This window comes from Miniopterus natalensis, chromosome 6, assembly GCF_054644295.1.
Source record: "Miniopterus natalensis isolate mMinNat1 chromosome 6, mMinNat1.hap1, whole genome shotgun sequence".
Taxonomy (NCBI): domain Eukaryota; kingdom Metazoa; phylum Chordata; class Mammalia; order Chiroptera; family Miniopteridae; genus Miniopterus; species Miniopterus natalensis.
This window is the reverse complement of record NC_142086.1, coordinates 36,838,811-36,866,032: the sequence shown is the minus strand read 5'-3', so window position 1 is coordinate 36,866,032 and position 27,222 is coordinate 36,838,811. Positions and strand designations below refer to the sequence as shown.

At 34.5% G+C, this 27,222-nt stretch overlaps 1 protein-coding gene across 1 annotated transcript; it reads left to right on the top strand.

The window, feature by feature from the left end:
• Positions 1-332: 332 nt before the first annotated feature.
• Positions 333-24,967, top strand: ATG3 (autophagy related 3). The gene is made up of 12 exons (XM_016200211.2): positions 333-582; positions 3,423-3,464; positions 7,068-7,117; positions 10,231-10,301; positions 11,593-11,700; positions 15,462-15,511; positions 18,016-18,097; positions 19,722-19,756; positions 20,011-20,166; positions 20,881-21,008; positions 22,976-23,044; positions 24,698-24,967. Exons 1-12 carry the CDS (start codon positions 511-513, stop codon positions 24,777-24,779), a joined length of 945 nt encoding a protein of 314 aa, XP_016055697.1. The 5' UTR covers positions 333-510; the 3' UTR covers positions 24,780-24,967.
• Positions 24,968-27,222: the final 2,255 nt, after the last annotated feature.

Genomic DNA, 27,222 nt, shown 5'->3' with positions numbered 1-27,222 from the left:
GAGGGCGGGGAGAAGCGACCTGATTCCGCCCCAGCGCGGCCTTTCTCGCGTCACGTGTCCGGAGAGTCCTGCGTCACGTGAGGCCCAGGTGGCGGCCGAGCTACGGCGAGAGAGAGTGAGAAGGAAGGGGAAGCCGGAAGGGGCGCGCGCGAAGCAAAGGGAAGGCAGTTCCTGAGGGCAGGGGTGCGCGTGCGCCCGCTCTTCCCCCCGAACACACCCCTGGGCCCTGCAGCCCTCCCTCGCGGCCAGGTGACAGCCGGGCCCGGTCCGCCGCTCGCCGCCCGGGGCGCGAGGGGCGCGAGGAGCGCGCGCTCTGCCCTCGCGCGCCGCGCCAGCCGCCCCTCCCCCGCGTCCCGTCCGTCCCGTCGCGCCCAGTCCCCTCGGGTGCCGTCGGCCGCGTGCCGATGCAAGTCGGCGGCGGCAGCGGCGGGGACATTTTCTGACTCCTGGTCCCCGTCCCGGCTGCCCTTCCCACCCCGTCGCGGGGCCGGCCGCTCCTCCGGCCCCAGGATGCAGAATGTGATTAACACAGTGAAGGGAAAGGCACTGGAAGTGGCTGAGTACCTGACCCCGGTCCTCAAGGTAAGCCGGGCCGGGCTTGCCAGGGGCTGTCAGGCACACGCTCCCCTCTGCACGCACCGAGGACCGGGCTCCCGGGGAGTCGCCGGGAAGGTGTAGCAAGGTGGGACCCTGGGAAAGGAGCAGCCACCACCTGTGGTCTCACCCAGCTGTTTTCTCGGGCTCTCCGGCTCTTGGGTGAACTTGCAGCGACGCCCGTGCGTATCTGTGTCGCCCTCGCCGTCGGACGCGGCGCGGCTGCGGGGACGTGGGGCTGGAAGGGGGTCCGCAGATGAGTCGATTTCAGAACGTCCAAGCCTAGCGTCGGTAGTCTTTTGAACTTTGAAAACAAAGATTTTGCCTACCTTTAAAAAAATGAAACCAGTGTTTGGTACTAAAATGACATGTCACTCTTCTTGAAATTTCCTAAGTGTTTTTTTATAATTGGGAGTTCGAAGTAAATAGTAAGTGGTGATTGAGATCCCAACTTGGTAGATTTCAAAGGAACGAGGTGACATTGGCAACATTTCCAGCACCATTGAGCCCAGCTAACACGCAAAGCCTCCCGTTCCCAAGTTTTTTAAATAGCTGAAACTCGTTGTTAATCTTGGACTTAGGTGATCATAAGGAGCAGCTGGACCAGTTATATAACTTTTTACGTTGGCAATACAGCATTTTCAAAGCAAAAATTGTGGCACATTAGCTATTACAGGAGCGACTGATGGTTTTTTTCTTTTCAAAGATAAATTTCTAGAAGTGTATTTGTTTTTATTATGTAATTCTTTTAGAGTAAGGATTTATATTGCAACTGTATTTTTCCTTTCTGAAAAGCGAGCAATGATGTAGTAAATGAATAGCGAGTTCTTGTTTACTGTTTTTTAAAGCTTTCACCTAAAATTTTACAAATCTTAGTGTGGGGATGAAGTATCCTTGGAAATGGTTCGTTCTTTTTATTCAATAAGTTACTCTGCTATGCTAAGAAAAATAGTGGACAGTGTTACTTTGCTCTTTTTCCATGACACATTTTATATTTACTTCTGAAACTGATTTGGACCAAGTTAAAAAAAGTCAGGAAAGGTTATAAATGAGAATTTCATCTCTTGCTATGCTTATATTCGTTTCCTGTGAAACCATCTTAGTCGAGATTATTCAGTCAACTTGAACTTGAAAATCATTTTGACAGTTGAATGAAATGATTCGTTTGCATATTATGTCATCTTTTAAGAAAACTGTCTACCTTGGGTGTAGAGCATTTAAATAATACATGATTGTTAAAACTTTTTAGTTTTAGGGAGAAAGGAGCAAGAGAAAAAGACCTCACAAATTAAGTATAAAGCTGCTATTTTGTTGGCCAGTTCTGTTTTATTGAATTTATAACATAGAACTGTGTTTTGGGAAATCATTTTACTTGTTCGCGAAATTCACAAGGAAGTGTTGTCAGTATATATTTTTAGTAATAAGGGAAGAAGCATTAATGGCTCTCCTTGCCCTTCCCTGTGCAAACTGTTGGTTCACACAGAGAATACTTATAATTTCCTACTAGACATGGGAAGGCAAGGAGAAAAAAAAACTAAATCCCTAGGAAAGAAATGATGACTTCTCCCAGCAAGTAAAAATTAAGAAAAGCCATGGTTTGGAAGACATAGGTACAGTAAAAACCAAAGTCTTTACAATGATCTTCAAGCCTCTACTCTATCGGTAGAGAGTCCTGTCGACTGTTATCTATTACACTGTCCCTTGCTCATTTTTGCTTAAGCCAGCCTGACCTATTTTGTTACTCCATCAAGCACTCTCTTGCCCAGGGAGTTTGCCTTTGTCCTTCCCTCTGCCTGAAATGCTCTTCACCCAGACAGCCCTGTGGCTGGTTCCTTTCCTAAGGTGTCTGTTCAGTAATCATCTAGGAGTGAAGTTTTTATTCTCTGACCATCCTGTTTTATATAGCCATTCCTCCCTCCACCCCTGACCAGACCAGTTTCCTCTCTGCCTCATTTTTTTCATGGTATTCATTACCATTTGACTTTTCTCCCTCCACTAGAGTTTAAAGTTCTTATGAGGACAGGATGAGTTTGCTCTATTCTGTTTACTCCTATACCCCATTAACTCAAATAGTGCCTGGCACATAATTACTCAGTCAATATTTGTTGAATGAATAATGTTTATAAATGAATTTTTGCATTTCTTCAGACTCTACCACAAAATCTTGCATTTATCTTAAAAACTTAGAAATATTTGGTAAATAGCATCCTTGCTTTAGTGACGATAATATTGCATTAGTATCTTGGTGGAGATGAGACTAATGGGAAAGTGAAATGACTAATGACTTCTAGATTTGGTTTCTAATATTATTCTATTTAAATGAGATGTTGGCTGAATTGTAATATGTCTAAACATCTTTAAGACATTTTTTCTCTTCTGTAAAGATATTGGTGATTTCCCAAAATCATTGTATTGTAATTATTTTCATGTCAGTTTTCTCCATTAGACATGTATATTTCTTTTTTTCTTTAAATATGTTTTTATTGATTTCAGAGAGAGGAAGGGAGAGATAGAAACATCAGTGACAAGAGAGAATCATTGATTGGCTGCCTCCTGCACGCCCCCAACTGGGGATCAAGTCCAAAACCTAGACATGTGCCCTTACCCTGAATGGAACCATGACCTCCAAGTTCATGGGTCAGTGCTCAACTACTGAGTCACACCGGCTGGGCTAGACATGTATATTTCTTGAGGTCAGGTACCAGTGATATATTCTTTTTTTTATGTGCTCCATTGCCTAAAAGGGTGCCAGGCAAACATTTGCCCACAGACTTTTAAAATTGAAAGCGAATGTAGTATAATACAGTTATTCTTTTTGCTCTCTTTAGGAATCAAAGTTTAAGGAAACTGGTGTTATCACCCCAGAAGAGGTGAGTGTTGAAAGTATTCTGAAGCTGTTATATTTTACAATTATATTAAACTGGGTGGCTTTTTTGCTATGTAAGAAAAAAATCTTTAATATTAATGTAGATTTGAGTAAAAGTAGATTCTGTTGACTACATTAGCAGTTTTATGGGGATTTCTGCTTCCCATGGAATAGAAGATGTAACTTCCTCCTTGATTTGCCACTTCTCGTATTTCTCTGTGGTTCCTCTTTATTTAGAAGGGAGGGTGGGAGAGGGAATGGAGAAGATCTGTGGTCGCTTATCCTTCATTCATATTCATGTTATAGTGAGCAGTGGACTCTGCAGTCTTTGTTGTCTTGCCTTTGTCTAACCAAACATGAATTTTCCTGGCTTTCCGTTTGGAGACTTTGGTTCACTGCTTGGATATTAAGTTTTCTCTCTGTATAAATATTTTATTTCTACATAATTAGCACGGATTTTTTCCCCTCACCATTCTTTCTCTTTTTCTCCTAACCAAGTAATGTTGAATCTGCTTAATGCTGAAACTAATTGCTATTTTAGAGTCCTATTGAGTTTTATTGAACTTTTAATGTAGAATTATGTTTTAAGGAGTCATTTTACTTGCTCACCAAATCTGTATAATAAAAGTGTTGTCTTTCCTTTAGGTATTTTGTCATCCTTAGAGAAATGAATACTGGTCTAAAAGGCCTTTTAGACTCTAGTTTTATGAATAGTTATAGTTGCATCAGACTTATTTTTTTAGTCTTAATAAATGGCAAAGAATTTATTAAGCTTCACCTTTAACTCTCATTAAAAGTACCACTCATTGGCAATAGAACTTTACTCATTGTTTTGAGAGAAACTTTTTGAAATAAACCTTGTTTTATGATCTGGCTATTGCTTAAATTCTGACACCTCAAGCCAGAGAATTAACTGATCTTTCCATTTTCAGTTGTGATGGAATCTCTTCAGTGCCAAATCCTTGTGAGTTCTAAGAATGAGTTCTAAGAATGATGATCTTTTATCTAAAATTGTCTTTATTTTTAGTGAAGACACATGGAGGTATGGAAAGAACCTAGGAGATCTGCCTTCTAGACCCATTTTCTCTAATTTCTCCTGTTCTGATTCTGGCAAATCAATTAAGCTAACTAGGCATAGGCTTCATTTTCCTCATTTATAAAATGAGGGGTTATGGCTAAACATTCCCTGAAGGACCCATTCCACCTTAGGCATCATGTGTTTAATACTTTGAATGCCAAATAAAACTAAGTTTTGATCTTAAAGGTCTTAATGTTCTTGTCCAACAAAGGTGTAATGTAGACATGGCTCTTGAAACTAAGTATCTGAAGTCAAGAGCAGAGATGGAAGTATGCTGTTCTTTTTGGCTCTTTGGTTTTATCTCTTCTATGTAAAGATGACTAATTACTAAATAGATGGAGTTAGAGATCCATATCAGTGGTCATTGGATAGAATTAAGCTGTTTTAAAACAGCTACTAACCCTAGATTGAATAACTGTTACACTTAATTGTATCATGAAGTAGGTAATACATTTTCCGCTTTTTAGAAAAATGCAAGGCATAACTAGTCCAGCTGCGTCCCAGGCACGTAATGCTGGATTGGTATAGAGCACAATTAGAGAATTGAGTTAGATTAGAATGAGTCTAGAGGAGGAAAATGATAAGACATAATTTGATTTAGATAAATACCATACTAAGTTTTTTTTGTTTTCTCTTACTGTTTTTAGGCTTCTGGCTGTCAGCCTCCAGATATCTTTTTGTTTTCATTGACAGGTGTGGAAGTCTTGTGTTTAAAAGAGGGTCAGGCGTTATCCAATGTAGTTTTGTCTATTAAATATAATGTACAACATGTATATGACTTGATTGAATACTATAATAGAGAGTTGCTTCAGAAATAAAGTTGCTCACCAAAATGTTAATATTGATTCAATCTTGTTGGAGTTATTCAATATTATGTAATATTTAGTCACTAAGAAAGCTACTGCAAAAAATGTTGAAAATTTAGAAATTTGAGTTTTTGTCTTACATTTTATTTCACTTGAACATATGAAGCATTTAATAATGGCCATTGCTAGTGAGGACAAATGTACATATGTATTAATCATCAGTACAATTCTATGTATGTACTTTATAGTTTTCCTTACCTTCTAGTCCTTTTGTTATTTTTTAAATAGATGCCACCAGAGTTACATGGAATAAAATATTAGAATCTTGTTACATCAAGGCACTGTCATCAAAGAAGTTTTTTTAATTTTTAATTATTTTGCTTGCATTTTGTTAAATTGCTACTCTTTTGGTGGTGATAAATTAGTTCATGATACCCACAGAGTTAAATATAACATCTGTTCGCAATGTCCTAAAATGCTGAAAACCTGGGGGAGAGAGTATTGTTTTCACTTGGGTTTTTGTCTTTGACCAGTTTAAGTAATAAAAAAGATTCTTTGAAATAAAAGAACAGAAACATTTGTAAAGGTGAAATAAAAGAACATAAACATTTGCTGTTTGGAATACAATGTGAAATCTTGTTATTGTATCTTTTTGGAAAATTACTCTCAATGCTTGCTTTATAGATCTTTACTCTCTCAAGTTAAAATAGAGTATTATATATAGAGGAGCTTTTCTCAGAAAGACATTAGAAAATTAAAGGCATTGTAATTATTTGCTGTGTAATAAACCCATGAACAATACATGATTTTAAGTTAGAGCTGTTGTGAAACAGTAATTGGGAAAGTATGTGTGCATATTGCTTGAGTTGGGACACTGCAGTTCTGCTTAACAGACTTTCATTTTCTGCTCTCAAGAATAAGCAGAATTTCTGTCTTGCAGTAAGATCAGTTCATGTTCATGTATAATGGAAATTCTCAAAAGGTTAAACTGTTTCTTCCTGAGCCTGTTTTTTGTTTTTGAAAATAACAAAAAAACCCCAAAACCCAGTAAACAAAAACTTGTTCAGTGTCCAGTCTGCCCAGAAAGTCCAAAGTTTGTTAGAGGATTCAGTTTCTTAATTGTCTTGGTGTTTTTCAAGTCAGTCCAAAAGCTTCTAACTTTTCCCCCATTGTTTGGTACTACATTTCTCACTGTTGTTAATATTCCTTTAAGAGTGTGAAAAAACCTTCAAAATTGGCTGTTAGCTAAACTTAAAAAGAGAGGGAGGTGGGTTGGGGAAGAAATGTGTTGTAAAAGCCATTCTTACATCAGACATGTATCTATTTAGTAATTTTTTTCAAAGATCTTGAGTTTTCAGCCACTAGGAATGATTTTTGACATTTTGAATCAGTCATGTAATGTCAACTTTATACATTTCATGATATTTATGCCTTTGGCATTATTTAATCAAATGATAAAAATTGATTTTAAAGAATAAAAATTAATTTAAACTGTTCCAAAGTTAATTTAAAGTTTTATGGATGTTAAAAATTTTGCAGTTTTAATAATTATAATAAAAAATCTTTGGGCTGGTAGAGCAGATTTGGTGCTGTTTGCATTTAAGTTGATTATTGGGTATCAAAGGTACCCAAGATGATCACTTTAGTATTTTGCCACCTTACATTCAGTAACGTTCGATTTCTGTTTTTCCCTTTTTTCATATTCCTTCTAAATCCTTAATAGTTTGTGGCAGCTGGAGATCACTTAGTTCACCACTGTCCAACATGGCAATGGTAAGTAATCTTGGGTGAAGAATAGACAGTTAGTAAAAGGTATGACTTCATAATTATGGTAGTTTGAAAAATTGGTTAGTACGTGAAAATTAGAATGACCAGTCTAATCCTCTTTAGTAGATTTTCTATTAAACAGCTCCCTGGTGATACTCAGTGTAAAATAAAGGAAGAAAAATTGGGCATTATGCCTCCTTTGTTGTGCTCTGTTAGCACAAAAGATGGGTATTTTTAAGATAAATGCCTTCACTTCCTTTACTAATATTCCCTTTCTTTATAGTGTCTTTTAAAAATAATATTCAAGAAATTATAAATTTGATCAGCTCATTCTTTTTTCAAATTAATGGGTATTTATTGAACATTTCTATAACATTAATTAACGCAGAGATTTTGCAGAGTCTTACGTTCTTTAACCATAGACCTTTTATTAAAGTTTTTAGGAACTAACTCAAAAGTTTAAAAGTTTCATAATAATGATTAAGATTGTCATTGGAAATCTGCTGGTAATAGACTTAAAATGTTTTATTTTCCTTATTAACATTTCTCTTAATTATAAAAGTAATATAAGCAACTTAGCTGATCTCATGTATTTTAAATACTTTGAATAGTAACAGAATGCTTTTTAAAAAAATGCAGTTTCATTACTTTCAAGTACTCATGGTAAAGCCACCAGACAGTTGCTGAAAAAGGGATCTCAATACCGGAAGAACTATATTAATTGTTCTAGAATTGTTTGGAATTATCATTTTGTTTGGATATAAATTGTTCAACTTTTTATATCTTTTTTCCATCAATTACACTTATTCAATTTTAGTTGAAAAGCACAGTTTTGATTTGGGAGAAGGGTTTCTAGAATTAGCCAGGTTCTAGTTGATAATGTTTTCCTTAATATCTAAAGAGCTTAAAGAATTAAAATATTTTAAACCAGAATTGGAACTCTCTTTCATCTGTGGCCTATTCTTTTCCCCTTAATTTTTATATTTAACACATACCCCAAACAGTTGTTAATGCTTATTATCAGTTGCTCTTCATCTTTTGTAGGGGTCGGGAAGCTTTTTTCTGCCAAGGGCCATTTGGATATTTATAACATCATTCAAGGGCCATACAAAATTATCAACTTAAAAATTAGCTATGAAAAAAGCTCCTAGATTTATTGAATTTCAAATCCTCCCTGCAGTTGCCTTGGCAGGGCCAGATCAAATGATTTTGTGGGACGTATACAGCCTGTGGGCCAGATGTTCCCCATCCCTGTTTTAGAGCATTGTTTCTTAAGTATCAAGGCCAAAATGTCAGATTTATTTATTTTTATGTCCTTGACTTTCCTACATGTATTTCTGTCCTTATTTAAAACTGAGTTAATACTATAGAAACACTCTCTGATTTAGTAAGAGTGGTTGACTTTCTTTCCTCTATCCTAAATTATAAGGTAAAACTATATTTAGCTAGTTTTGGTCTATATTTCATATAATTTTAAAAGTCAAATAGGTATATAAAGTGTAAAATAATATTCATTTTGTAAAGGTAACTAATTTAGGATTTTCTTCCATATGATAAACTTTTTTTCATATTTCTTTCTAATAGTCCTTAATTATCTAATTTAGACATATGATATATAGTGTTGTTGTAGGGATTATATGTATGGACAGGATCTTCTTTTAGCAGATGGTAGTTTATAGTTCTACTTTATGAGTTGTGATGGTTGAAATAATTTCATTTTTAACTTAGAACTTAGTTATACCCCACTCCATTGTCCATACTTCCAGCTGAACTACTGAGGCCAAATGAACTATTTATTTTAAATCAGTGCTTGAAACAGAATATTTCCATGCTGTACTTTCATGTCTACAGGTGCTATCATGATTTTATTATGTCTTCTTCCCTCAGAAATTCAGGCATTGCCATGACATTGTTGAATTTGACATTTGGGAAAGTTCCAAGGATGCTTAGAAGGCTATCTGGCTTTATTTTGTATTCAAATAGATGGTTTGAAGTTTAGATTGAAGCTTGAGAAGGCAGCAGGACTCCAAATTTATTCTCATGTGTTTGTGATAGACCTCATATGCCACCCCAGCTCTCGCCAGTTTCAGTAGGTGACCCACAAAAGATTCTTTGAGCAAATTCTTAAGGAGATATTCCAGAGAATCACTAAAAAAATCAGAAATGACCCACAGAGGGCATAGTGTTTAAAAGCAGGAGCCCTGGCCTCACTTGGCATGATCCTGGCTTTTCCACCTTCTGGTTTTGTGACTCTGGGCAATCTTTTAAAACTCTTGTTTACTTACCTATATAAAGGGGATTTTAGTGTTACCCACCTGTTAGGGTTCTGAGGATTAAATAAAAATAATGCAGGTTAGCCCTGGCCAGTGGCTCAGTTGGTTGGAGTGTCATCCCGTACACCAAAAGGTTGCAGATTAGCTTCCTGGTCAGGGCACATCCCTAGGTTGTGGGTTCGTTCCCCAGTGAGATTGCATATGGGAGACAACTGATCAATGTTTATGTCTCATATCAATGTTTCTCTCTCTAAAATCAATAAAAACATCCTCGGATGAGGATAAGAAAATAATGCATGTTAGAGTTCTAAATTCTATATTTAATAAGCACTCAGTAAAAGTTTTTTTGTTTGTTTTCAGTTATTCTCAACATTATCATCTTGTGATTCAAAGTATCTTTTTTATATCTTAGTTCCAATTTTAATGGAGTGGTAGAAACAAGGATCTTGCTAACCACCTACTTTGTTACGTAATGTCATGCAGCTGTTTTTCAGCCTCTTGGTCTCAAGATGAGCAATACTTTAGGATTAAAAATTTGAATGAGAGTATACTCACTAAAAACAGCATTTTCTTTTTGTTGAGAGGCAAACATAATAGTCTCTCTATATTCTGTATATTTTGTCTAATATTTAATCCAAATTTTCCTGGGTGTGCTGTCTGCATCTCTTAGTACATTTCATTTATAATATTGCTATGTTCTTTGATGCCCTGGCTTATATCCTTCCTAAAATAGTTTTTTTAAGGTGTGGATTGTGTAGTTTTGAGATTTACATGTGATATCTTCTGTTCTGTCCTTGCTGTTAATTTTTTCTTCTTTGTATTTTGTACTTTTCACTCTTTTTAAAGGGCTACAGGGGAAGAATTGAAAGTGAAGGCATACCTACCAACAGGCAAACAATTTTTGGTCACCAAAAATGGTAAGAATTATTTTGTATATATCAGTAAATTTTGCATAGTTATATATTTTAAAACAACAACAAAAAACCTTAGCACTTACTGACCACTTAGCACTTAATTTGTGCTTAAAGCTGTGCTTGGAAATTTAATGAAGCTCTGGGTTTTCTATTGCTGAGGTATTTTTTTTCTTATTTGATTTTCATCTCCTTCCTTTTTGGTGTTTTGTGTGTTGTTTTTTTTTGCCAAAAATGTCTAGTTTTAAGATATGGAAGAAAAGGGCCCTAAGCAGAGTTGTACTTCTTCTAATTGGATTTTTTTAAGTTGACTGTATAATATTTGTAGCTGTTTAACTTTGATCTTTAAATTTAACTTTTTCAAGGAAAATTAAATTGATACTAACTTTGACATCGAAAAGCTCAAAGCTAAATATTTTATTATCCATAATGCCATTGAAAGATTGCCTATAGGTCCAAAAAATGTTTTGAAAACAGATGGTATTTTATTTATGAAGTTAATTTGAAAACAACACAAAAAATTTGTTATATTCCCTATCTAATTATGTAACAATACATTGATTTCTATTCTAATTTACCCATTATAGGAAATGGAAAATATGTATAAAATACCAGTTTCTTTCCTACAGTATATTTTTTATTAGGATTAATCATTTATATCCTGCTTGTTTTATTTTAAAAAAATCAGGGTATGTATAGCAATTTATTGACCATACACCATAATGTTTTTACCTTATAATTGCTCAATTTTAGGTTTATATGTATAATACTACTTCTTAATTGACACAGTTGCTATATCAGAAACTTGATACCAATATTGTATAATAGAATAAAATTTAGCAGTGAATTTTACACTGTTTTATCCATTATGAATAGCTGGAGGTCACCTTTACCACCTCTGAGAGTGACAGGTGGTGCCTTCATGTTCTAAGAGTAAAAGCTATTAAAATAAGGTATTATTCATTAGCCTGAAGTTGAACAATGTCATATCTGGCTTCAGCTTGCAGTTTTCACAGACCATCAGGGTAAAGAATTTACAGAACACTTCCAGTAGAGCCTTTCTACTTGTCTTCTAAAAACAAGCTATTTAGGGAAAGTTAAGTGTGTTCAAATAATTATGTGTCTGTGGGCTGAATATAACTCTTTAATTAATCATTTTCATTAGAAGTGAAGTGTAATATTCTCTTAATATTTTGGTGGCCAAAATATATTTTATGGTATAAACTTTACCTTTTTAAAAAATAGATTTATAGGAAGCAGGTTATGTGCTTCTAACTGTATTTGCCATTTTTTATAGTGCCATGCTACAAGCGGTGCAAGCAGATGGAATATTCAGATGAATTGGAAGCTATCATTGAAGAAGATGATGGTGATGGAGGATGGGTAGATACTTATCATAACACAGGTAAGAGGCGAATAGAATGACATACATTTAGTTTAAAATTTTTTAAAATTATTTTGCAATGTTTTCTAACAGCTTTGATTTAAAGCAAAACAAAACAAAAAGAAGAGCATATATAAGGCACAGTAGACTTTTACAAGAAAAGAAGCAGGAGGACAAATTAGAAAAAAAATCCTCTTGGAGCGTATCATATTTCTGTACTCTACTGCTTCTTAAGTAGCAATTTGAAAAATACCATATTATTGTCTTTATTTCTAAAGAAAGCCAATTAGAAATACTGAGTATACGACCCTGGCCAGATAGCTCAGTTGGTTAGAGCCTCATCTTGTTATGCCAAGGTTGTGGGTTCAATCCCGAGTGAGGGCACTTACAAGAATCAGCCAATGAATGCATAGATGGGTGAGCAGCAGATCGTGTTTCTTTCTCCCCTCTCTCTCCCTTCATCCATCCCTGCCTCCCTCCCTCCCTCTCTCTGTTCCTCTCTCTTTAGAATCAATCAATTAAAATGAAATAGGAAGAGAGAAAAAAAGAAAAAGAAAGACTAAGTATGCATACTACTTTGCTTTGAGTCCCTGTTTACATGTCATTCCATTGCTGGATGATGAGCTTTAGGACAGGAACCATACTCCACTCATATTCACTTTACTCAAACAGTTGGCATTTAAAAGTATTTAATAATTGTTTGTCGAATGACTACTAAGAGGTTTGTAAGGACTATAAGGACCATAAAGGTAGAGATTCATTGTTGAATCTTCAGTATCTATATAGTATCTGGTAATAAAAGTTGTTGAACAAATTTTTGTTAAAGGATTTGACTAAATTTAAGCCATTCATAAGTGTATGTTTGTATAAGTTGTTTGGAACTCTGAATATGATTTTTTTTATTCCAAGTCCTAAAAACCTATTTTACCACTGTATTTATATTAACTATGTAAAACCATATTATTATGTGCTGCTATAGCTAACTACCACTTATGACTTAGTTTTAATGAAGAAAGTATGTTCTGAGTTTAAATCTAGGATACTAAAAATAAATTTTCTCCCTCTAAGCCCTAGAGAGTGGGAGGTGTACCAAAAGTAGTGGTAGAGCAGGGTTTCTCAACTTTAGCACTATTAACATTTTGGGCTGGGTAATTCCTTGTTGTAGTATTTTCTGTACAATGCAGAATGTTTAGCAGTATCTCTGGGTAGTACCCACTAGATGCCAGTAGATTTCTACCAGTCGTGACAACCAAAAGTGCCTCCAGGTACTGCCAAATATTCCATGAAAGGCAAAATTGCTCCCCTTAGTTGAGACCTACTGCAGTACACAGAGGCTAAGTAATCTGCCCTGGAAGAAGAACCTTGTTATGTCAGTTTCTCCTCTACTCTGGATAAGGGACACTGCTATCTGTTTATTCATAGTGATAACAGGCACAGGTTTAGGACTTGGGCTCCTTGATTTGAAACTCACTTGTTTCTTAATGAGTTGGATGTTGTTATGTCAAGTCCTAAAGAAAATAGCAGGTTGAACAACTTTTTAAACTAATTTCAAAAATCATCCTCTTTTGCCCACTTCTTTATTTTCCATCATTTCCAAAAATCATTCAGCTGTTCTGCTTTAGTTTTCCCCTGACTGGAAGTTTGGGCAGCACATCCATAGGAAATTATCTGTTGACTGACTAGAGCCATCGGTTATAGCCCTATATTTCTGATGTAAAGTTAATGAGTTAGTTACTCTGTTGTCTAGTTGTATTTTATTCCGTAATTACTATCCTAAAATCTGGTTGTATATTTACAAAAGCATTCATTACAGAGATAAGTAGGTGTCATTATGATTGGATTGACAAAAATCTTTTACAGAAAATTGACAATGAAAAGAAATGGTTGCTCTGCTGGCGACAAGTAACGTTTTCATGTATGGAAAACAACTTAGTATTCTACTGCAGTTAATATGATATGCGTAATAAATAACTAATGTTTATGAGAGATACCCTTAGAATTTCAGGTTTAAACTATATCCTGATTTGATTAAAACAGTGCTTCTACTGACTCACAAGGTCAGATACCTAGTTCCTTGTCACCTCAGGGTGTTTTTGCTTCATCTGTGCTTCACTTCTTTCAGGTTCCTTTGATTTCTCTTAGCTCTTGTATTAGTCATGGTTCTACAGAGAAACAGGATCAACAGAATGTGGATATGGATATAGGTATAGATAGATTTATTTTGAGGAATTGGCTTATGTGATTGTGGGAGTTTGCAAGTCTGAAGTTTATAGGGCAGGCTTTCCAGTAGGCTGAAGACCCCGGGAATGGTTGATTGCTGCATCTCAAGTCTAAAGGCGTTTTGGAGGCAGAATTCCTTCTTCCTGAGGAACTCAAGTCTTGTTTTTTTAAGGCCTTAAGTTATTGGATGAGGCCCTCCCACATTATGGAGGATAGTAATCTGATTTATTCAGAATCTACTGATTTAAATGTTAATAACATCTAAAAAAAAAACCTGCACAGCTACATTTAGCCTGGTGTTTGACCAAATATCTGGACACAATAACCTAGCCAAGTTGATGTAAAATTAACCATCAAATTAACCATCATAGCCCTTATCCTCGTTAGAGTCACTTGTACTTTTTTTTTTTCTCCAATATGTCCTACTTTTAGAAAAGTTTGTTTTAATGGAATACTACATCATATTTAGACAGGTTGAAGAGGTTTATTTTCTTTGTTTCTATATACTGGATTCAGTGAATTGTTTTATAATACCAATACAATATGTTAAGATTTGGTTTTTGCTGTTATGAAGTAATCATACTTATTATATAGTAAGTTTTAGAAAAAATATTATGAAGTAAAAGCTCTGTGCTTGAGTTGTGAATTGTAGCATTTTCCATTTGTGAAAGTGAGTCATGTTTTGGTTTTGACATACTGAACAGATATATCAAGATTTTAGAAGATAACAAAGGAGCAAAGCATATTTTTTATGTAGGGTTTTTTCCTTCTGTATTTTCATCCTTATTGAACTGAGAACATTGACATATATTTTGAATTAGAAATACTGTTTAGCCGACTTGTTCTGATATGTGCTTAATGCCACCTTCATTGAGTCAAGTAAGTTCTGAGGTAGTTGCTTAATCAGGTGCAGTGGTTAGAGCATTCAACCGAAAGTCAGAATGTGTGTATTTGAATCCCAGTATCTCATTTAACTGGCTGTGAGACTCAAGCAAGTTACTTTACCTCTCTGGAGACTTTATTTCTTCGTAGGGACAAATTACCCTAATTATCACATAAGACAGTGTTTGTAAGGATTGAATAAGATGTGGAAACAAGTAAAGTAGAAAGCCCCACATAAATGTGATATGGTATTAGTACTTCTGGGTGTCCTAGGTTTCTGAAGCAAATGACATATTAATATAACTAATACCTTGTTGAGAAAATTTTGATGCAGATTTAAATAAAATATAAATGTTAGTCCTATGTCTTAATCTCTTCATTTCTGAGGATGGATATGTATTTTGATAGAGTCTCACAAGGAAAGTAAATGAATGAGGAATGATGGAATAGGATAATTCATGGTAAAATATCGAATTGGTATGTTTTTTATCTTTTTTATTTGAGAAGTACCTTTGGGATTATTTATTCCTATTAGAATTCATTTGTAAAAATGCTGCTTGCATTGCCTCCTCATTTCAGGTCAGTTGTGAAAATTTAGATAACTTTAAGTGTTTTTCATTGCTTGAATCAGGAGAATCTTTACAACTTAAAGTTATTCTTTTTTGCACAATTTTAAACAGGTATTACAGGAACAACTGAAGCAGTTAAGGAGATTACACTGGAAAGCAAGGTACTGGTTAATTAGATATGTTCCTAAATTCAACGACCAAGTTATTTGCATATAAATATATATTTTTAAGATTATGCATATCATTCTTATTCAAACTGATTACTTATTATCAAGTTCTTTTATATTCTACCTTTTTCCCTCTCATTTTTATGTATCAGCATACCCAAACACTGGTTTCCAGTGTTTTTCTTCTTTTCCTTAATCTGTCATATGGTTAAGAAAAACATTTTTTGATATTGTAGCTGGTAAAAACTATTTTTACTAATTGAGAAAGCTTGTAGGCTAGTTTAAAAGAAATAGCTATTTATTTATTTACTTATTTTTAAGAAATAGCTTTTTATTTTTAAGTCTAAGTACCAAGTGTTCTGTAAGTAGAAGCTTTTGAAGTAATTTTATCTACTTGCTGACTAATCATTACATTGTAGATGGTAATGATTAAATTTTGTAGTTTAAACATTAAGCAATTTACTCACTACCTCTTGTTTCTTAATTTACTGCTAATATGAGTGGTTTTTTGCTTTTGAAAATTTAAAGGTAAACTTTAGCATCATTCATAATCATGACATTTTGAATCATGAGTGATAGCTAAGTTAGGTTTTATTGTACAGTTTGGGGGGAAGGTAAAAATATATAATTGGGTGGAATTTTTCTGCTTGAAAGTTTTCATTTAATTCAAACTACATTAGCTTTTCATTTCTAAAGAGAGAGTGATTGCAGTTGTCTTTATATTTTTATGTCTTAGATGTTTGAAATTATATGAAAAAATAATACAAAATGCCTTTACCCTAATCTTTTCTTAATTTTTTTGTTAACAGTCAAGTCTCTTAGTAGAATATTTAGACAGAATAATTGCATGCCTTTTTTCCTTATGAAACATTCAGCCACAATAGTTAGTAGTTTAAGATATTCTTCTTTGTGTGTTTTTGTCATTTGAACCTTTTGGTATTCATAACTGGGGCTTAACAGAAAGGGTTAAAAACTAAAACAAGGTGTGTTTTTTGCTTTGTTGTGTTTTTTCAGTGTACAATTTTATGCTTGCTAGAAATTGACTTTTATGCTAGCTTAGGGTGCAGTTCATCAGCCTGAGTATTTATCCTTTTGGAATGCTACTTTTTGGAGAATCTGGATAACTAAGGAGAAATTGTACAAATGGCTTTGCTGCTTCAAAAGGTCATCTTGTTTACTCCAGCCATTAGTGTATATGCTTCAGATTTTGGGAATGATAAATGGTAGAGTACTTTGGATAACATTGTTTTGATAGGTTTATGGGAGTTCTTTCAAGAATTTTTAATAAATGCAGTAGTGGTTAATATGGTACTTGGTATCCCACTTAACATCTTTACGTCCTTCTAAAGAATGAATACTTTGAACAATTTGCAGCTAGAATATAGCTTTCCTGTTATTTCCTATTTAATATAAAATTTGCATTATTTTTTTATAATTTAGTGCTTAGAATACTTGCCATCGAGACCCCAGATATTAATCTTTGTCTCTTATTTCCACTGTATTTTATTGTATTAACTATGAACATCCAACATGATTAAAGTTTCCCTTAATGACCAGTTTGTTAGAAGTTGGCTCGTCTAATAATTACCCAGATGCTTTTTTCTGTGGTTTCACATTTTTGGTGTAATAATGACATATATGATCTAAGTTTCTAGTGATAAATAAAATCATCCCTAATTAAAATTGTAAATTAGATGAAACTAGGTGTCCAATTTTTTTTCAATATGTTTTTTATTGATTTCAGAGAGAGAGGAAGGAAGAGGGAGAGAGAGAGAGAAACATCAATGATGAGAGAGTGTCATTGATCAGCTGCCTCTTGCACACCCCCTGCTGGGGATCAAGCCAGCAACCCAGGCATGTGCCCTGACGGGGAATCGAACCATTACCTCCTGGTTCATAGGTTGATGCTCAACCACTGAGACACTGGCTGGGCAAGAGGTCCAATTTTTTGGCTTACGACATTGACTTCAGATTTTTAGAATATTTATTTGTGAAAATGATAAATGTATATTAGGCTTATCTTTGGCTAGCATTATTCTTTCATTCTAGTGATAATATAGTTAAGAAATCTAACAAATCTTATGTGTTGTAATAGCTGTAATTGCTTAATTCAGCCAGTGTATTCATAAATTAGAATATATTATGATTTATAAATCCTTTATGTGTTTAAGTTAACAGAACTGATTTCTAATACTAATGAATTGGTTAACTAAAAATACTGTTTTATTGGAAGTACACTGGCAGCTATTTTTACGTGATTAGCTTAGATGATTCTTGGTGCTTCTGTAATGCTTCTTATACTTTTCAGTCATAGCACTTAGCACATCACTTTTAATGATTGTTTTTTGGGTTTGTCATCTCTTAGGAGGAGTTTCTTGAGGATAAGAGCTATCTTATCACTCTTATTTTCACTGGTTAGCACTGTGCTGGCATGTGGGTGCTCAGTGTTTGAACTAATGAACATATTTAAGTGACTTTGAGTATAATTAATTTCAAAGGACAGTATAAAACTTCAAGATTGCTCAGCATTATGTGAGGAGGAGGAAGAAGAAGAGGAAGGAGAAGCTGCAGATATGGAAGGTATCTGTGTTCCAGATTTGCTTTAATCTCACTAGAATATTGATTTGGAAGTATTTGTAATTTATGCAGATTAAGAATTCTCTGTTCAGTTCTAAATTTTAACATTCAGCAAATTTTTATTGAGCAGTACATTATGTATCAGATACCTTTTGGTGCTGGAGATAAAGTGATAAACAAACAAAAAAAAAACAATACATAAGCAAAACACTTGCTGCAGTAGTTATAATTGTTTGGGAGAAAAATAAAGGGGAGGATAAGGGAGTCTGGGAGTGAGATGAATGTTATAATTTTTAAGTAGGTTGGTCAAAAAAACCTCATTGAGAATATGCCTTAATACACCTTTTGAGTAAAGCCTGGAAGGAAGTGAGTGAACAAGCTATTTGGATATCTGAGGAGGGAACGCAGAGGCTCTGAGATGGGAGCATGTGTGGCTTATAAAATATTGTGAGAAGGCTCCTATGTTCAGAGAGATGTGAGGGCAGAGCCAGAGAGGTAACCTGGGTGCAGATCATGTAGGGTCCTGGCTTTAACTCAGAAGTGAGATGAGAAGCCACTGGAGGGCTTTTCTAAGTAGAAGAGTGACTTATAATGAGATTTAACATTTTAACAGTGTGACTGCAGTGTTGAGAATAGACTAAAGGGGGATAGGATGACAGGAGACTATTTTGATAATCTAGGCAAAACATGGCGGTAGCTTAGACTCAAGTGGTAACATTGGAAGTTATGAGAAACAGTTCTGGATGTATTTGAGGGTTGTGGGGGGGTGGGGCAAAAGATTTGCTGCTGGAATAGATGTGGCGTAAAAGAGACAAAATAGTCAAGCGTCACTACAAGATTTTTCATTGTCCATCTGGAATGATGTCGTTAACTGTGATTGGGAAAATTTTAGCACTGAATGGCTTTGGAGGGGGAGTTGGGAGCTTGGTTTTGGACATGTGATATTTGTGATGCCCCTTAGTCATTTGTTGAAGCCATAAGTTAAGCAGTTAGGTATCCCAAGCCTGTAGTCAGGGAATAAATTTGGGAATCATCAGCATTTAAATCCATTGAGACTAGTGAAATTATCAAGGAGTAAATGTGGATAGAGAAGAGAACAAGGTCCAAAAAACTGAGCCTTCGTTACTGCAGAGTTGTTTTGGTTTGGTTTGGTTTTTAAATGGTCGAGATGATGCAGAAGAACCAAATAGGAGATAGTGAAGAAAAAGCTACTGAAGCGAGAGGAAAGTCTGGAAAATACAGTATCTTAAAAGCCGAGGGATGTCAATTAAGATGAAAACTGGGGCTATAGCACTGGATTCAGCAAAGTAGAAGTCACTGATGACTTTAATGAGCATGTTTTATGCAGTTATATAAATAGCCTTATGTATGTTATGAAGTCAGTTGGTATTAATAATGGACTGTAGCACAGACCAAGCCTTAATATGCTTTCTCCAATCTGGCTCTCTGCCAGGTAAAGTATCTGCTGCTTTAGAAATGTGTATCGAATTAGCTCACTTATATTTATTCATTATCTTCAGTTAGAAACAAAGGCAAAAAACCAGTTTTTCATTGATACTCTGAAGTAATATATAATTTGATTTATGAAATTATTTTGAACTCAATCTTTTATTGCTTTTTGTAACAGAATATGAAGAAAGTGGATTGTTGGAAACAGATGAGGTTTGTAAATTGAGTTTTCTTCAGTTAATTTTTAATGAATAAACTTGGGGGGTTAGTGTTTTTATTAATATCTTTATATTTTAAATAAGTTTTTATCCATATGTATACATTAGTTATAGCATAAAACATTTTGAGTTTTAAGTTATAGGTGCTTTTGAAAAAGAAATATATAGGTTGAGAAAAATAGATTTTTTTCTAAAGTGTCACATTCATACTGATATTAATGACTGTAAATTTTTCTCTCTTATTGACAGGCTACCCTAGACACAAGGAAAATAGTAGAAGCTTGTAAAGCTAAAACTGATGCTGGAGGCGAAGATGCTATTTTGCAAACCAGAACGTATGACCTTTATATCACTTACGATAAGTATTATCAGACGCCACGACTATGGTTGTTCGGCTATGACGAGGTAAAAATAAAGAAAAATTTATTTTAATGTAAATACTTTCAATTCTTGGGTTTAATTCCTTTATCGTTAGGTCTATGGATATATAGTGTGGCCTTTTAAATTTTAGAAATCATTTGCTTTACAATTTATGGTTAATATTGCACTTGATTCTTATTTTGAAGAAACTCTGAATTATTCAATGTGACAACATCACTACTAAAAATTAAACATAAATAATCTGTTACATATTTATTGCTTGGTCCCTGAGCTTATTCTTCAAAATGTGAGGGAAATTGAACTTTGTTGTATTAAATTTATTGAATATGTAGGCAATTACAGAATGATCATGTCACGTGTGTGGTTTTTTTCCTTAAGACAGAAAACTTTTTTTTTTGACTCATCCACTTAATTGAATTAAAGGATAACTAAAATAAAATTAACTTGTTTATCCTGTCATTCCAATGACTATAAATAGGAAACAAGAAAATAAAACAAAATAGGCCTAAAAGATGAATTATAGTTATAAAATGTTTGGATAACTGTGAACCTGCCTTTTTGTGGGATCTTTACTACGTTAGGTAGTGGTTGATGTCACATAGCTTGATGGACAGACAGACATCCATCTTCCTTTCTTGGTATAAACTTTCCCCCAAATAATCTTGTAATTCTAAATAGTCTGGAATTCTGAATTGCAAGTTTTAAATGGTAATTTCAAAGCATTTTTTGTGGTTTCAGCAACGGCAGCCTTTAACAGTTGAGCATATGTATGAAGACATCAGTCAAGATCATGTGAAGAAAACAGTGACCATTGAAAATCACCCTCATCTCCCACCACCTCCTATGTGTTCAGTTCACCCATGCAGGTGTGTGTGTGTGTGTGTGTACTTCATGGATTTATTAGAGTTTATAAATGTAGTGCCCTAACAAAAAAAATTTACTGAATATACAAAGAAAATTTCTTCTGTCTTTCTTAGAAATGTTCTTATAATGTTCTTATACTTAGTTAAATATGTAAGAAAAAAACTTTATAAATTTATTTTAAGTTTCATTACAAAATTCATTAAGAATTTTTTTTGTTCTTGTGTTTAGTTATGGTATAGATCTTTGTGATTTTACTATTGTTTTTAACTCCCAAGAATAATTTAGACAATCCTTTTTATATTAAAAATATTACTTAGACATGGTTTTCTCTATTATGATGTATCTTTCTGTGAATATGGAGTATAGTTAACCTTGTGCTTTTTCTAAGTGACCTGTTTATCTCCTTTTATCGATTAGTGAAGGGAGCTATATATGTGAACTTTCTAGTCTCATTTACTCTTCAGTTAAGAAGTTTTCAGCCCTACCAAGTCAAGTACATTTTATAACTTGGGATTTTCTTTATATCAATGTGTTTTCACAGAACCAAATAAGTGAAGCTGAATCTATGTACATGATTTGTTCAGAAGTTTCCTTAAAAAGGAAAAAAGGTGTTATGTGCTAATTTCTTTGTTAGTTGTTTCTAATGGGTAACTTTTACAAAATAATTGAGAAATTCTTGCAACAATATTTTTCAGATGAAAACTCTGATAGTCCATTGATTCATTTGATGCAACATTCTTGTTTTAAAAAATTCTTTAATATTTTCTTCTCATTTTTTACAGCCTGTTTATTCTCAAACTTTATCCCATAGAAAGTCTAGTACATTTTTCTAGTTTCTGTCAAGAAATGTTAATATTGCTGTGAAAAGGCATTCATGATTCATTAGTTTTAGTTTTGAATTATTTAACCTAAAAGATTATTATTTTTGAGAGTTTTAGTTTGAGGTTTTAGAATAGTGCTTATTAAACTGAGACATGTCTCTTTCTGAGGTGTAAATTTTACTCAGTAAAAGAGATAAGTAAGTTAACTGGAAATTAATTTTAAACATTTTAATGACTATATTATGGAATAAAATGTAAATATGGCAAAAAAATCTCAGGGTCTGTAAAATGAGACTTCAAGGACATTTTAGGCTTTGCCTTTATTCACCTCACATTATGCCTTCATAGCTTCAGAGTTAATACATTTACTCTCATCTTCTAAGTTCAGTGCCTCTGTTATGAATGTTATATTCATAAAACTGGAAGCATCATTTTTTTAAGCCAGGGTCATATAAAAGATCATTCATTACTTTTGTGTATTGTCCTTTTCTCCATTTACGTGCCCAGGCAATTACTCTTTTGTATAGCACACCAGTTGGCTATGAAAAGATTTGTGGATAGGACAAAAACTTCAGATAAATATCATTCTCTATAGAAAGCCAAAAATATTTTTTAATAGAATCAGATAAATTTTACAGTACAAATGAGGACAAAGAAAAAATATACACTTCTTGACCAATTAGCTTTTTTAAAATTTAGTTTTGGCTTATTCTCAGCTAAATATTTAAACAGTGAAAATCACAGCATTATAAATATCTCTCCCTTTTTTTTGACCAGCTGTTACCATACATGGTCTGATTTTTTTGTTTCTCAGCAGACAGCCCTTGCTCTGCAGTTCTGTCCTGGCATGATTTTCCTTTCTCTGGTTTTCTCCTCCCCCAGCCTCCCCAGCTTTCTGCCCCCATTATGGGAAAGCTAACTTGTGCCATTGTGTTCATTTGTGACTACCAGAGCTTTTTAATATTACCCCCCTCCAATAAAACTATCTTCATGACTCAACATTCTGACTTGTTGGGGAGTAGGGAGAATGTCTTATAATGTAACTATTATATATTAAAACTAATTCACTGACAATAAGATTTCTTTATAAACAAAAACTCATATTTTGGTCTAATCTATATTCATAAGATTTATTCTTTTGCTTTTAGGCATGCTGAGGTGATGAAGAAAATCATTGAGACCGTTGCAGAAGGAGGGGGAGAACTTGGTGTTCATATGTATCCTTACCTGTTTATGTGATTAGTGGCAAATTGGCTCCTAGGATTTTTTTTTTGGGGGGGGGGGGATAGATTTAGTTTAACCTTAATGGCACAGTGCCTATAACTTGTTCCAGCCTCTCATATCTGTAAGTCTTAGTGGGAGTCTGTAATTTATTTAGAATATGTCATATTGTGACTATTCCGTCTTGTTCAGTTTATTAATACATGTCCCTGTGTGTACCAGTTAGCTCTGCCTTGTTACAGAGACTGAAACAAGTTTGCCAAATGCTTGTTTGTTGAAGAGGCAATGGCTAAGAGTATATGAATAAAAAGCCATTGCTCCTGATGAAAAAGAAACTCAGTGGGCATAATTTATTAATGAAAGATGAGTACTCTACTAATTTAGAAGATAACACATGAGTACCTTTTCCCTAAGCATATTTCCAATTTAACATGATATCAAAAATGTGTTTTCCCCTCAGATAAAAGTAGAGTTGAGTTGTGGCAGTCTGAGGTCTCTCTGAAGCAAAAATTCAACTTAAATAGGTTATTTAAAAAGTAAAGCACATGAAGCATATTTCAGATATTAAAATACAGTATTTTCACTCCCCCCACACCATTTTTCATTTTTCTTCTTCATTTTTTACAGGAAGAGCACCCTTCTTGTATCTTACTATGATTGTCTTCTGGGATTAACTCAGTTTTCTGGGGTTATCACAATGATTAAATTAAGTAAACTTCTGAATCCTGAAATACATTTCCCCATAGTATGGATTCATCTAAAGCAGCCAAAGTCAATGATTTTGATGCCAAAGAGCTTGAATTAGTTTGGTGCTAGATTGATATTAGATGTGGTGGTTCATGCCCTTGGTGTTCGATGTAGACTAAGGGGTCCATCCTGCCTTGGAACTGCAGATAACCTAAGCATTGCAAATAAAGTGTATCTCTCAGAGGTAAATTGAACTGATTTGGTATTGAAACAAACCAAGAACTTTTGGTCCAAACCAGATTTATTCCTGAAATCCTATTATGCATAATTTGAGTATTCATCTCTTGTTAAGAGGCTAGGTAGCAACTTGGAAGACTCCATATATAATTTAAAATTGAGTCATCAATTCCCCCAGTAAGAAATTAAGCTCTTAATGTTTCTAAGTACAATGGAACATACGAAAAAATTCAGGATTTTATAAAAGATAGTCCAATTTAACAGGATCTATGGCAAGTACATATATATACACTAACCTAGACTTGGTTCTTATGGAGGGTTTCCACTTAATTATTTTTCCCTTTTGCTTCAGTGCTTTTATATTCGTTACCATATCTCATTTTCTAACATACTCAAGCAAATTTATAGGCAGTAAAAGGACCATGATTTAGTCATTTAAACATGGACAACCTTGTCTTTATTTTTATATCAAAATAATTGGGCTTGAACTCTTACTCATCAATAATTTTCACATTCAAATATTAAATGGGAATGGAAAGTTATAGAGAGCCTCATGTGGACTAGACACAAGCTTGCATGAGTGAATTTTTAAAATATGCTTTATTTAAGATTTCGTCTTTTGTATTTTTTCTGAGAAATTATTGCTTAATAATATAGATAATTACAATGTTAGGTTAAATCATAGAGCTATTTACCAATCTATTTTCCTTAGCAAAGACCTTTAGGTATCTCCTAATTTTCTTGAAATTTGTACAAGCTGTCATTCCAACAATAGAATATGACTACACAAGACACTTTACAATGTAACGAAGAGAGCATACAGTCTATCCTAATCATTGGTTCTGATTTTTAAAGAATTAACCCTTAGATGTGACCATTGACCATATTCACCAGTATGTACAATTTCTCTAATAAAGGGACTTATACGTTTATGCATTAAATAAAAAAGTTCCACTACCAGCCTTATTTGTTTAATAAAAATGAGTGTAAAGAGATTGGGGTTTTTTTTGCTTCTTATCAAAAGGTAGTACAGTATTTTCCTTACATAACAACTCTTTAAGTAAAGAAGTATCTCATACAGAATGATGATAAAAATATTTTTGATTCATATTTATGAGGAAGGTATTTAAACGTGTGATAGTGTGAGAACAAAGTCTAGAAAATACTGCATGCTAGACTGACTTTCCCTTCTTTCTCTTCCTCTTTGTTCTTCCTCTTACCTTTTCCCAAGACTCCTATCTGCTAATAATATTTATGAAGCACTTAATTGTGTGCCAGGAAATATGCTAAGTGCTATTACTTATCTTGTTTCCTGATTGTTTTATTAAGTTGATACCACAAAAATTATTTTTGATTAAGGATTTAAGAATATTCTTCCCATTGTGATTGCCCAGTAGAATAGTAGAATTTAAAGAGATCCCTTTGTTATATCACATCAGTTTATCGATCTGGGTATAGGAGTTAGGACAGGCTTATGTGTGTGCTACTCTGAGATACACATTGAGAGCCAAGGAGTAAAACCCAGGCCCTGAAAACTGCAGCCCTGGGACCCGAGGTGAGAAGTGGCTGGGTCATACATGAGGTGAGCAACCAGGTAGACATAAGGTCTTTGATTACTAAAAACATTGTTCTCAATCCTAAGAACCAAAGATGCGCTAACCATATATTGAACCAGTGTTGATGTGACAGGATGCCCTATTCAGTTTCAATGAGCCAACCATGTGAAATTAATGGCTGGGACACTGCTACCTTCTGGAAAGTGAAGATCATGGACATCTGTCTTCAAAACCCAAAGAGGCGATTGATTCAATTAAAGAAAGAGAAGCCAGAATACTCTCCAGCGAGCATGAATATGGGTTATTCCCAGCCCCCATTCATGTTGGTGGTTCTGTGGTAACTGGATATACTCATACAAAAGGATGAAGTTGGACTCCTGCCTCACCCCATATAGAATAATTCATAATGGATCATCAACCTAAATACAAGAGCTAAAACTATAAAACTCTCAGAAGAAAATGTAGGAGTAAGTCTTTGACCTTGGATTAGGCAGTAATTTCTTAGATATACCACCAAAGTGATGCGCAGCAAAAGAAATGAGACAAATTGGGTTTATCAATATTTAAAATTTTTGTGCTTCAAAGGACACCATCAAGAAACTGAAACAACCACCCACAGAATGGGAGAAACATTTACAAATCATATATCAACTAAGAGACTTGTATCCAAAAACCCATAAATATAAAGAACTGTTGTGACTCAATAATAGACAACACAACCTTAAAAAAAAACAGGCCCTTTGATGACTCCTATACTTCTACATTGCCTCTCATCCCTGTTCTTTCTATCCTGCAAATAGTTGAGTGGCTAACCCCGCCTGTAAGGAACCTTAGAGGGTTTTTTGTTTGTGTTTTATTTTCTCAGCATTCAAGAATACTTTTCTTACCATTAACCCTTTATTTTTCTCCTTTTCCAAATTGTAATCAAGTTCTTATATTGCAAGGAAATCTCTATAATGAAGATAATGACTTGGTAGAGTTAAGGTAGTGTTTTATGTAGTAATACAGATATATAAACATGGGTATCATCTTTTAATATACTTCAGATATCCTGCTTATGTAGCCAGCAAACTACTCCTTTATTAATTTAGATTATCTTATACTGAAAAATTCTATTTCTGAATATATGATATGCAATGTTAGATATTATCACATTGTCACTATTTTTTTCCCAGTTAAGTCTTATCAAAAGTACAGCCCAGTTGGCATGGCTCAATGGTTGAGCATTGACCTAAGATCTAGGAAATCGAGGTTCGATTCCCAGTCAGGACACATGCCTGGGCTGCTTGCTTGATCCCCAGTAGGGGGCGTGCAGGAGTCAGCCAGTCAATCAATGACTCTCATCATTGATTTTTCTCTCTTCCCTTCTCACTTCTTCTCTCAAATCAATAAAGACATTTTAAAAAAAGAAAAGTACAGATACTCTCAAGTCTTTTAAAAAAATTTTTCAATTACATGCAGTATTAGTTTCAGGTGTACAGCATAGTAGTTGAACATTTATATAACTTAATGAAGTGATTCCACCCCATAGGTCTTGCACCCACCTGACACCATATATAGTTATCACAATATTATTGACTATATTCCCTAAGATGTGCTTTACATCTCTGTGACTATTTTGTAACTGCCACTTTGTACTTTTTAATCCCTTCACCTTTTAAACCCATCTCTTCCCCCCCGCTAGGCCCCCCAAC